Source organism: Mustela lutreola, chromosome 9 (assembly GCF_030435805.1).
Source record: "Mustela lutreola isolate mMusLut2 chromosome 9, mMusLut2.pri, whole genome shotgun sequence".
NCBI lineage: Eukaryota > Metazoa > Chordata > Mammalia > Carnivora > Mustelidae > Mustela > Mustela lutreola.
Window position 1 is genome coordinate 1814931 of NC_081298.1, and position 12647 is coordinate 1827577.

General features: G+C 54.6%; 1 protein-coding gene across 1 annotated transcript in view; it reads right to left on the minus strand.

Moving 5' to 3' along the window:
- CDH4 (cadherin 4) overlaps nt 1-12647 on the minus strand; it is a 499549-nt gene that overhangs the window by 107060 nt on the left and 379842 nt on the right. The window contains exon 4 of the mRNA XM_059133210.1: nt 8634-8807. Within this exon, the coding sequence (XP_058989193.1) occupies nt 8634-8807 (174 nt within the window). The remainder of the gene's footprint in view (nt 1-8633; nt 8808-12647) is intronic.

Consider the following 12647-nt stretch of genomic DNA (forward strand, 5'->3'; position numbering starts at 1 on the left):
ATTTCTTAAGGAACGCTCAGCTGCATAAATACAGCCATTAAAGCAATTCAAGAAAGGGAACATTTTCTGCTCCGATGAGGGAACGGTAAACACAAAGGATCTACACATCTCTTTCACATGACTGACAAAATCGCAGGACCCAAGGCAGCTGAATCCGCAAATGACTGCTTTCTTCATGTTCCTCTGGCTTCAGCAAGGGTGGTGAATCACCCCCAGGTCCCAGCATGATGTCTAATTACAGGGCAGCTTGACAGATGCTGTGGGAGATCTTGAATGATGTGCTTATGTTGGGGCCGCCCTTTCAGGACCCACGCTGGGGTGGGCGGAGCCTGACCCCACCCCCATAGGGAGCTGGGGAAGAGGCAGACCCCACCTTGCAGGTGGAGAGCAAGTGGGAGCACCACCCTGACTCACTGCAGAATCACTAGATAATTAAGGACGTCCCTAAGGAGGCATATTTCCATTGGGGCTGAGCTGAGGACACTCAGAACGTCTTCGTCAATGAACCTGGAGGGGTTCCTTCCATTCTGGGGATGGTCAGAGCAGCAGACTGCACAGTGAAGACAGGGGAGACATCTCCATGATCTCCTTAGATCTTACGAATTATAAACCCCACAATACAGTGTGACGCCTTCACTTTAAGCAGTCAGCTGTCTTTGCAGTAAGTTAAGAGAAAATACAGTATTTTATCTTAATCCACAAATTTACCTTTTCCTGTGTTCGTCATCCCTTCCTGTAAATCTAAATTTCCAACCTGAACCCTTTCTTTTCAGCCTGAAGAACGTGCTTTACCACTTCTTGTAGGTCTGCCAGCAATGAAAGCTCTCCTTTTGCTTAGCAGAAATGTCTTTGCTTCACCTTCAAATTCGAAGGGCACTTTTTTCTGGATATAGAATTCTTGATTGATAGGTTTATTTCTTTTCTTTTTCTCTTTTCATTTAGCAGTTTGAAGATGGCATTCCATCACCAGTGGTGTCCTAAAGAGAAGCCAGCCCTCACCATTGCTGTTCTGTGACAGACTGCCTCTTCTCCTCTGCTTTCAAGAATTCTCTCTAGTTTTTTGAATTTCACCATTTTGATAATAATCAAGGTTTGGCATTCTTTGTATTTATCCTACTTGTGGTTCACGAAATTTTTTGGATCTGTAAGCTTGTTTCTCTTGCCCAGCTGGACTTTTGTGTTTCGGTTCTGCTCTGCCATTCTCCAGATGAGATGACCGACACTGGCCTGTCTTCAAGTGCAAGGACTCGTCTGCTTCTACCGCCTACTTGGAAGTCAGCCCAGCGAGCTCTTCACTAGTGACGTGGGATGCTCCAGCTTCACCACTTCAACGGACTACACTATTTGCTTCCCTTTTCTGCTGTGATTCCACGTGTACTCACTCATTCTGACCTCCTTTTCCTGTGAGTTCCTGAACATATTCATAAGGGATATTTCAAAGGTCTTGCTGGTCATTTTAACATCTAAGTCATCTCAGAGTTAGATTCTGTGGGTGATTTTTCCCTCTTAACTGTGGGTCACATTTTGTTTTCATTCCATTTTCTGGGGCATGTCTAGTAATTTTTGTGTGTGCATTGATCATTGTGATGATACATGGCAGAGACAGGTCCTGTTATCTTCCTCTGAAGGGTGTGGATTTTTGTGAAGGCGGGAGTTAATTGGCTGGACCCAAATCTGAGTCTTTTTCTCTTGCAGTACGCAGTAGTTGAAACCTCTGCTCCGTTCTCTCAATCTTCTTGCTGTTGCTTTTCCCTGGGTTCTCTGGAGTCTCCTTCATCTGGTCCCAGCTCCCTGACCAGGCAGAGCTTATAAGCCGATATGAGATCTCCATCCGGGACTCCATATTTTACAGGATTTACCTCCTCACATTCCACTGCTCTGTCAGTTCTAGAATCTGTCTTGCAGCTCCTCTGACCAGAGAGACTACCGTTCTCTGCAGGGGATCTAGCCAGCTGTTGACGGGAGGGAGAGTGTGCTCAGATGGAAAGCCATATAAACAAGATCTCACCCAGTGCTGTTTCCTTCTTTCAAAGGACAGGAACTCCACAGCAGTTCCTGTCCACTCCTGGCCACTCTCCAGCAAGTTTTATAATTTTTATTTCAGAAGTGTTAGTGTGAGACAAAGTACTCCACTGTTGACCAGCAGCAGAATTTCCAATGTGATTACTTTCAAGTGTTGTATAGTTAACCTAACCGTTGTCAAAATGATCACGAGAGGCTAACCAGTAGAGACAGGCACAAGTGCTGTATCACTCCTTCATTTGGTAACAGTGATACCTACTTTGTCCCCTGTCTGACAGTGGGCTGTCTCTCAGGGACCTTCACGTTTAGTGGGAAGACAGAACAATAATCACTGACAAAACACTGTCAAAAACTCCACACGGCGGCAGGTCACGGGGAGGGGGCTGCGTGCTCCCCACGGGAGGGCCTCTGACCATCCATTCTCGGAGGTGGGGAGTGGCCAGGCCGGGGGTTTCAGGGGCCGAGAGAGAAGAGTCCTGGCTGAAGGAAGACCATGTACACAGGCCCCCAGTCAACCAAGGGTGTGACCCATCGGCAAGTGGCCAGCGGCCCAGCGTGGCTAGGGTTTGGTGTGCTGAGGGACAGCGTCAGATCGTGGGGGCCTGTGTGACTTGCTGAGGAGGGAGACCCTGTCCTGGAGACGGTGAGGAAACAAAGGAAGGGGAAACCCCACGCTTCTCTCATTTCAAAAGGTTGCCTGACTTCCACGAGATGGTGACTAATGGCCATCTTGGTCATTCCCGCATGAATGGATGTCTTCGCAGAGTCAGACAGTAGGTTCCTAGGTGGCTGCCATGACACTCGGACCGTGAGGTCACCCAGCACACATTTTGGAGGGTAACAGCTAGTTAGAACCCAGCTGGCTCCATCAAATGTATGCAGACGTCCCGTCAGTATCTATGGAGAAGTCAATCCTGGGCCAGCTACGGGGTGACTCACCGTGTCCCTGTCACACAGGTCTCAGAGCAAAGCCGGACCCGGGGCGCATCTCATTGCTCACCAAGCTCCAGAGCCCGTGCCCCAAAGACCCAGCCCATCCAGGTCCACACAGGAGCTCAGCAGATACGTGTGCCTGGACATGAAGGAACATGTCGTAGGGGCACAAAGTGGCAGCCAGGCTGCCCGGGGAAACAAGCCGTGGACGTCAGTCATTTCGAGCTCTCTGGGGTGGTCTGGTGGGAAGCTGATGCCTGCAATCCTTCCCAGCCCCCTGCAGCTGTGCTCTCACGAGCTCCCTGCTCTAGACACGGCCTCCTGCTCAACGTGGCCACGTGGCCGCCCTGGACACTCAGCGATTATGTAACCGTCTCCTCCCAGAACCTGACATTCAGAGCTCCTTCTCCAGGCCTCGCTCCAAGGACAGGTTTGCACGCGTTCCTGTCTGTTAAAATACCAACTTCCAGAATTAAAGGGCTTGTCTCCCGAGCAGCACGACGTCCTTGCTCATCACGGCAAGCCGGCTCCCGCAGTCGCCCTGGACAGCCTCTCAAGTTATCAAATTCTGAATTTTTATGAGACTTTTAAAAAAGTTTCATTTTACCCTCACTCTGAATCTTGCCAGAAGTCAAACCAAACACACATGCTAGAAAAGCAAGTGGCTTTTCAAAACCCTCCGCTAACGTACGTGTGACCTTGGTAGCCAAGGGACCCAATTCTGAACGCCAAGCAGCAAGCTGCCAGCCTAGCATCCCCTGAGCCGTGAAAGGACGCCAGTCCTCTCCTGTCCCCATCTCCGGGGCCTGCGTGGTACTTGGCACCCTCCCCTGGCCCCACGGGACTCCTTCCAGAACTCAGAGCTGAATGTTCAGAGCAGGGAAGGTTCCCTCCTGCCACTTCCCATAACAAAGGGCCTCCTTCCTGCTTCCCAGGGGATCAGCCAGCCTGTGAATGCGTCCCCCTCTGTTCTGAAGAAGGGACAGCCTCTGTGAGCTGAGCTCCGGGCTCCCCACTTAATTTAGACCCTGGTCTAATTCCAGCGGGCACGCCCGGAGGACGCTCTCCGCTCCGCAGCCCCGTCAGCGCCGCCGTGCTCCCTGCTCAGGATTCTCCCCCACACGAGCAGGCTGCCTGCTCTCCCCGCACCGCAGAACTAACGAGTGCTTATGGAGGGACGTGATATTCCTTCCCAGGAAAAAGCCTGTAATTAACGGAGGTTTTTTGGGAAGAACATTCTGCCTGCTTCTCTCCCGCCCATTTTTTCATTTAACATATTTTACCAGAATGAAACGCTTTAATGAGCACAGAATTGCAGCTGATCCCAGCTGAACCTCCAAGGGCTCCATGCGCAGTGTCCCACCCCGACGAACTGAGCTGCCTTCACACTCGCTGGGATTCAGGCTTCTTTCGGGAGCAGCCCCTCCCCCAAAACACGGGCCTGAAACTCCTCCGCTTCCTACAGGCAGAGACGGGGCAGAAATGCGCCCCGAAACACGGGTCTGTGTTGGGTAAGAATTTAATGGGTGGAAGGCAAGGAGGCAGGAGTGAGCACAGGAGCGCGCGGGTGCGTGCGTGCGCATATGGCTGTGGGATGGGGCGTGCGTGCGTGGGGGCCATTTGGAAAAGCCCAATCTGAAGATCTCCCCCAAGAATCCAGCTCGGGAGTCAGACCAGGCTTGGAGGAGGGGGCACAGACCAGCCCCTCTTCTCACACAGGCCCTTCCCTCCAGGCACAGCTGAGCTGCGTTTCTTGGCGTCCCTGGCCGTCAGGATGGCCGTGTCCGAGCCCCGTCCCTCCTGCAGTCCTCATTCCGGGGCCCCGCACGGCCGTGTAGGGAGCCTTCCCTCCCACAAATGGCCTTCACAGGAGCAAGAAATAACCTCCATTGCATTCAGTTCTGAAATTTCGGGAATGCCCTTTCCGGCAGTCAGCTAACACTAACCCACACGCTGCCCCTCTGCTCACAGCCCGTCTGGGAGCCGGCGAGCCGGGCGTGGAGGCGCCGTCCCCACGGGGGCTGCTGGTCACGGCAGGGGGTCTGAGGAACAGAGGACACACGTGCTCCCAACACAGCCACGGGGCAGACCAGGAAGGCGGAGAGGCTGCCCCTGGGCAGGGCTGAGCTGCTGCTTCCAGGCTTTCCTCTCCTGACACCTGCGGCCGCGTGCCCATTCCCTGAGTTCCCGGTCAGTCAGGCCAGCGGCGGGGCTGGGGGTGGGGGTGCGTCTTCGGGACCCCGTGTCTGCAGGGGCTCCAGAGCGCCGCCAGCTGCTGCTCTCCCAAGCCAGGTTCGGCGAGGCTGGTGCTAACTGGGGAGGGGGCAAGTTACCCTGCGTTGTAGCTGTTCGGAAGGACATGCAGGTCGGCCCCCATCAGAGCACGCAGATGTCTGTGTGACGTGTTCCTCAACATGTCCGTGGGGCCCTGTGGGGGCCAAGGCCCCGGCTGGCCGGGGGGACTTCGCTCTCGTGTTGGCCTTGCCGCCAGCTCCGACCAGTCAGCCCGAGACCACTGCAGCCCCTGGGGCGGAGAGTACAGAAGCGTCCTTTTCGCCATCATCCAGCAGGAGGCAGACTCAGTCCTCGAGGGCCGGAGGCTCTGACTGCACCCGCTTTCCCTCCTGGTACCGCTTACAGGCCCGTGTGCAGATGCGCGCAAGAGAGGGAAGTTTTGTGCGTCTCTACTGGGATCACTGACCCGAGAAATCCGGAAATCCAGCAGCAGAATACTCCAGGAGTGCTGGGAAGCCGGCCCAAGGTCACATGTGTACCTGCGGGCTGTGAGCCGAAGAGAGCCCTCGGCATTCAAGCTCACAGCCTCACTGTAACGTTCCTGCCGGTGAGGCTGGCAGGGGCACACCTTCCCAGAGGTTGGGAAATGAGCTGGATCTGCACTTGTCAAACTAGATCCCTTGGGCCACACCTGGCCCACTGCCTGTTCTTGTCAATAAAGCTTTATTGGAACGCGGACACAGCAACAGCGTATGTATTGTCTGGGGGCAGCTTCGCACTACAAAGAGCTGAGTATTTGCAACTGAGGCAGGTTGTCAGCAGAGCCTAAACTATTGTGGATCTGGCCCTTTCCGGAGTCTGCAGACCCCCACCCTCCGAGCTACAGCAACAGTTTTCTACTAAGCTGATTTCTGACTAGCACAAGCACAAGCCTTTGAATAAAACTGACTCACACAATGAAACACTTGCTCTCTTTCCAATGTGCTTTTGATCCTGATGACATTCAGAAGGAAGCTTCTGGTCCCCGCGCATCTTGAGAACACTCTGGTACTTGCTCCCGGCTCCTCTTGTAAACACTTCCCTGGCAGCCCTCGGGCTCCGACAGGACAGTGCACAGCCAGACGTCAGCTCTGTTTTCCTCGCCTTATGCTGTCTGACGGTCCATCACCAACAACACCAGCTTTCCAACTGTGAGCTGATGTAAGGTCACCTCTTAAAATAAACGTATTATTTTAAGAATGACTCACTAATGGGAAGCGTTAGGTAAATGACAAGTGCTGGTCAGATGTGACCAGGACCCTGAGGGTGGTGAGTGCACAGGGGGCCACGGAGCCCCCATTTCTGTCGGTGGCTTGGGGTTGGCGGACGGACCCCGGACCCTGGGAATCTACTTAGGTTGGGGCTCATGCCTTGAGTGCTTTCCTCAAGTCTGTGCCTCATCTCCTCACAGGGGACCTCCGGCCAGGGCAGTTAGGGCGGGCGGTGCTCTGAGAAGCTCCCCATCTGGGGTGGGGGGGACTGCAGTTCAAAGTCAGAGATCAGACTCTCAGAGGCTTCAGCCACCTGAGGTGGGGGTTTCCCTAGCAAACAATTCTGTGGCACCTGCCGGTGCCTGCCTTGAACTGGACTCGGACACCAGCTGCGGGAGCGTGCGTGTGCCCCTGGGCAAGTGCTCCGTCCCACAAGGCAGCTCCCACTCAGATGCCCATGAAAAGGCCAGGGTGTCCCGTGCTCCTGGCCGATGGGCTGTAAATGGGAGGGTCCCACGACCCCTCCTGCAGAGCTTAGCTGCCGGCTGGAGCAGCCCATGTTTGCTCCGTAGATGATCCGTTTTTGTCAAGAGCAGAGCCCCCGACAGCCAGATAGGAAAGACGCACAGGACGAGAGGAGGGAGAAGAGATGCAGAGCTTCCAAGCCCCCTCCCCGTGGGGCGGCAGCCTCCCCACACCTCCCCAGGTCGGAGGACCTAAAGCTCCCAAACCTCGGCCCTTGGTGTTTTATGGACGCTCCCTCACTCAGACAGGACTGGTTAAATCATTGGCCATCGGCCTCTGGCGACGGACTTAACCTCCATCCCCTCGGTGGGGGTGAATGTGGGCGCCTCTAATCCCTGGGCTGGTTCCCCAGGCAACCGGCCCCCAGCCCACCGACCCCCAGCCCCCTTCCTCCGGGACTCGCCAAAAGTCATGCCATTAAAATAACAAAAGACCGCACCAGGGCTCTCAACTCTTCCGGAAATCCCGATGGTTTCAGGGCTTGGGTCTGGGGAGGAAGAGGTACACAGGCTTCCTGGTGCCAATCCCCATATCCAAGCCCGTCCCATGCACGGCGCAGGTCTGGGGCCGGTCGCTGTGGGTGTGGTGTGTGTGGCGGGGCGTCTGACGCGGGCCCCCTGCTTCGTTCCGCTCTGTCTCTGCGTTTTATTTCATTGTATTATTATTATTATTTTTAAAGGTTTTATTTATTTATTTGAGCGAGAGAGAGAGAGAATCCACAGGGGAGCAGGAGGCAGAGGGAGAGGGAGAAGCAGGCTCCGCGCTGAGCAGGGACGGACGTGGGACTTGGCCCCGGGGCCCTGGGATCAAGAGCAGACGGAAGACAGAGGCCTAACCCATAGAGCACCCCCCGGCGCCCCTTCCCCATCTCTGCATTTTAAACTCACACCCCAGCTTTCCGTGTGGAGTGGAGCGGGAAACAAAACAGGCTAATCGGTCAGAGGAAGGAAAGCAAGCCCTTGAGGAAACCCCCCGACCCTCATTTCCACGAGGGGGGCGAGGCGGTGCACAGTGCATGGGCGACTCCTTAATGGGTCCTCACCATCCTGTCGTCAGATGATTGCCCAGATTGCAATTTTCTTCAAGGGAAAGAAGGGAGCGCTACTTGATGGCCCAGAATACTGGAATACAAATCTGTAAAGCGAATCCTGCCCTTCTCCCGGGGAAAGCCCCTTGTGGTGGGGGCTGGGAGCAGGTGCACTGAAGGAGCCCCCCCGCAGGCGGCTAGAATGCCGGATCTGGGGCCACAGCCTCAGTCCCAAGACCTCCAGCTTCTTGCCGGTATCACCCTCCCAGACACACCGTCTTTCCGCCCTCCAGAGTCTCAGTCACAGTTGGAAAACAGTGAGCAAGGAAAGGTGTCAGGGGTCAAAGGCCAGGCCCCACGTGGCGCCCCTGCCCCCTCCCATCAGCACGGGCGAGATGACCCACGTCCAGCAGGACCAGCTTCCCCGGAGGGTACGACGCCCTTCGGGTCTTTCTCTGGCTTGTGTCGTCTCGTTACTGAGCAGGTTTGGACGCCGCCAAATGCAGACCGTCCCTCGCTCGCTCCGACCCGGCAAGCCCGGCCCTGCCCCCACCAGCCCACTGACCGCCCTGCCAGCCCCCGGAGGAGAGGGCGCGCTGAGCCGAGAGCCTCGCCAGCCGGCGGGAGGGCTCTCCACTTACCCGCACAAGCTGCTGTGGGAAGGGCCCGCGGGAGTTTTCCGGCACGTTGATGGGGGGGATGACCCAGTCGCGTTTCTGTCTCCGCAGCCCGTTGGCGTTCCGGTGCTGGGGCCACGGCAGCAGCACGGCGTTCGGGGGCTGCGAGGTGTCCGGGGCCGCGCTCTGCTTTCCTTTCTGCAGCCGTAGCCGGGAGAGGGGAGAGAGGAGCCAGAGAAGTCTGGGTAAGTGCCACGCCGAGGAACAGGCATCTGTTCGGAGAATCTGTTTGTTCTCCTCAGCAGAGAGAGACTGGATGACGCTCGGGGAAGCAACTACGGGTTAGGGGAAAAATCGAGCTGGACACCTGTGTCACAAAACGGACTGCAGAGTTACGTGGTGGGGGAAAGGAACCGTAAAAACAGAAGAATACGTCGTAGGGTAAAGCAGAGCTTTTAGGGGCGCCTGGGTGGCTCAGTGGGTTAAGCCTCTGCCTTCAGCATGGGTCCTGATCTCAGGGGCCTGGCATCCAGCCCCACATCAGGCTCTCTGCTCAGCGGGGAGCTTGCTCCCCCCACCCCACCCCCCGCCTACTTGTGATCTCTGTCAAATAAATAAATAAAATCTTAAAAAAAAACCCCCAAAACCAGAGCTTTTAAATCCCGGAAGAACAGGGGAAAAAAGTCACAAAGGAAAAAGCATTTGGTTTAAAATGCTGGTTTATGAAAACATACCCTAAAAGCAGTTGATGAATTTAGCAAATGTGATTTGCAGTTAACGTGATTTGCAGATCTTTAAACTCTGTCAAAGAGTTGACAGTCCCGCTATGTAAAGAGTTCTTGCAAATCAATAAAAAAATTAAGTGTTTTTGACAACAGGGAAAGGGCCTGAAAAGAAATTAACAGCAAAATAAAAATCAGTAAACTTATTAAAAACGTACACATCTTCTTGTAATCAAATAATGCAAATTGAAGTAATAAATCCTTGTCACCCATCAAACTGACAAGACTAACGGAACGGATCCTCAGGCCTGTGGAGTGCGTCATGTTGTCGGGAGGAGGGATGGTGGAGGGGGTGGCCCCTGGCGTTCAGCAAGTGTTTATGTGCGTCTGAAGGTTCGCTGACTCTGGGCACACAGCTTCATCTCTCTGAACTCCCGCTGCTTCTTTTATAAAACAGGGCTGGTAATAAGAGCACTAGATTCACAGGGTTGCTAAGGCAATTACGCTGATGAGAGCCCCTGCCTGCGGGGCAGCCGCTGGGACTGGAGGCTGATGGGGCTCACCACTGCTGGGTGCTGGCCACCGCCCTCCGCCAGCTGTGCACCGGCCACCAGCCAGAGCCTGAAAATTGTCCTCGACGTCAACCGTACATCAATGAAAAAAAAAAAAAGGAAGGTCCTGGTTTTTGACCCGGTAACTCCACAACTGTCCCAAAGAAACTCTTTGTAAATGAAAATCTCCCTATAAAAAATGTTCATTGCCGATGTTTTTGTAATAATATTATGTATATATAAAATAATAAAAATATCAGGAAAAAACCTCTGGAGATCTGACAGCAGGAGATACTAGTTAAATGCATTGCGCTGTGTTCCTATCTTGGGGAATCTACACAGTCACCGAAAGCTCCTCTTTGAAGACGAGGACGTGGAGAAACACCCGTAAGATAACGGTGAGTGGAGAGTGACACGGAAACGTACATGTCACCAAGTCCCCATTTTGTTTCTTTCCTTTTTTTTTTTTTTGTTAAAGGACAGAGAAAAGACGGGAAGGAAATTCATCAATACGCCAACTGCGGTTTTCTCGGACGACCAGGGAGCTTTACGCTATTTTATTTTACTTCATTCCTTTCACCTTTCTGTACCTCTGAATGTTACAATGCATACGACTTTCTACAATTAGAGGAGCCAGCGGACACGCGCGGCGCCCACAAGGCCCCCACAGAGAGGCACGGCGCCCGCGCAGGCCCCCACGGACACGCTGCACGTCAGAACTCACATTGCGAAGAGAGACCTGAACGGGGACAGCCCACGGCACTTGGCTACGGGGTACCTGGCTCCAACTGTGGCGGGTCCCGCTCTCTGCCTGAGCTCCGGTCCGTCCAGTCAGGTGGTCTTGGGCGGTCTTACCGGTCTCCTTTGTGGACAGAGAACCTTGCCCACTCCTTTTTGCAGAAGAGCGGCGTAGGAGTAAGTTAAATACACACGGACAAAACGGCCTAGCCGATGAGCAAATGAAATCTCGTATCCGCTCCAAATGCCGAATCAACGGGAAAGCCCAGCTGGACAAGCCGCACTGGACGGAGTGCCCCACTGGACTTTCCCCACCAGGGTCCCAGCTGTCTCAGGGCCTTGAGCTCCTGCAGTCAAGCGTTTGAAATCTGAAAGCCTTTCACAGCCCCCCCCGCCCATATCAGAGGGGAACCACACAAGCTGTGTGCATCCCCGCGGCAAATCCCCACAGCCTTGATGTCTCCCCAGTGTGACGTGATACCAGCTTCTGTTCAAGTCAAGCTAACAGGTGCTGTGACTCATCTGTGGGCTCTCACAATGACACAGAAATAGGGTCACATCTCTATCTTGCTGGAGGAGCTTCCCTGAACAGCATTTAGGACAGTCCTGGCTCCACACTGTCCCCACACAGCCAGGGCATAGACAACCGCCTTCCCTGCCTCTGGGAGCTGCTGATGCCTTGGGCACTGAGCAACCCACGTGGTTTCCACCTAGACCCCCTCTCCCTGACTCAGTAGGAAGTGCCCTCTATCCCACTTTACTAGGGAGCCGGGGGAGCTCAGAGAGGCTGAGTAACTGCAGGTCACACAGCTCAGTAGGCAGAGACAGGGTTTGAATGCCAGAAGTCAGACCTCGAGGCCAGAGCACCTCGCTGAGTGCCACCATGGCTGGGTCTCTTTGCCTGTGAGGTCACATCTCCTTCACGTGTTCTCAAATGAGGCGTGTGGTGGGCTGCGCACAAATCACTATTCCCACAGAAGACATGAGAACTCCGGTCGCCTGTGCCCCTGAGCCTCCAGGTGACAGGTGTGTTCCGCTTTCCTGTCTGGGGGCTCCCCACCCACAGGTAACCAGCTCGCTGGCCCCCAGGTACCTGCCCCAGGAGAAGGGACTGGGTTGGGGTCTGCCTGAGGGCAGCCAGCTGGACTGGGGAGACTTGCGTGGGTAGACAGGGAGCCCCAGCACGAGCACAGCCGCGGGGAGTGGGTGCTGTCATGGCTCCCCCTGTGCCTCTCCCAGTGACGGGTTTCCCCTGCCCCCGGGAAATGCTGGAGCACTGGCAGATGCTCAGCTGGGCTTCCTGAGCTTCGGGCTCAGGACTGCACACGTTTTCATAATGCTGCTTTGGCTTGGAGCTGCTTTATCTTCATTTGCTGAGGATGAGCTCGCATGGCGTTAATTTCCCTAGTGTTGTTTAAATAAATTGCACATATTTGCCACTATTTTAAAGCTGTGAGACACATGTAATAACAAAATCTGGTGAAAATTAATGCCAGACCCGTGCAGCCTCGGCCTGGAAGAGACACCTGCTTCTCTAGGGAGAGACGTCCACACGGGTTATCGGTAACCCCAGGGGGACCCGCAGGTCGCTCTGGACACGCAGCAGTGCCAGCCCACTCAGGACGTGGCCCCTAGCGCTGGTGCACGATTATGTTGATCCTAAATGGCGCTTCTAGTACTTACAAATACTCCTCCCTCCGAATGGACGATGCCTGCTGCGCTCCCAGGACCTTCCCGAATTCCGTATTGCTGAGTGAATGCTGGCTAAGTGCGGGAGAAGGGAACGAACGTGCCCCATAACTAACAATTATGTGCACGAGTGTGTACACACAGGGGCACACAGGCGTGTGCGTGCACACACAGACGTACACGCATACATGCACTAATGTGTGCATGTGCACACCCACGTGTATGTACATAAGGACACGTGTGCACATGTGTACGCTCGCCTGTGTATACACCGTGTTTGCACATCCGTGCGCATGTTTGTAACATGTCATAATGTGCGTAAAGCCTGGCATCATGAC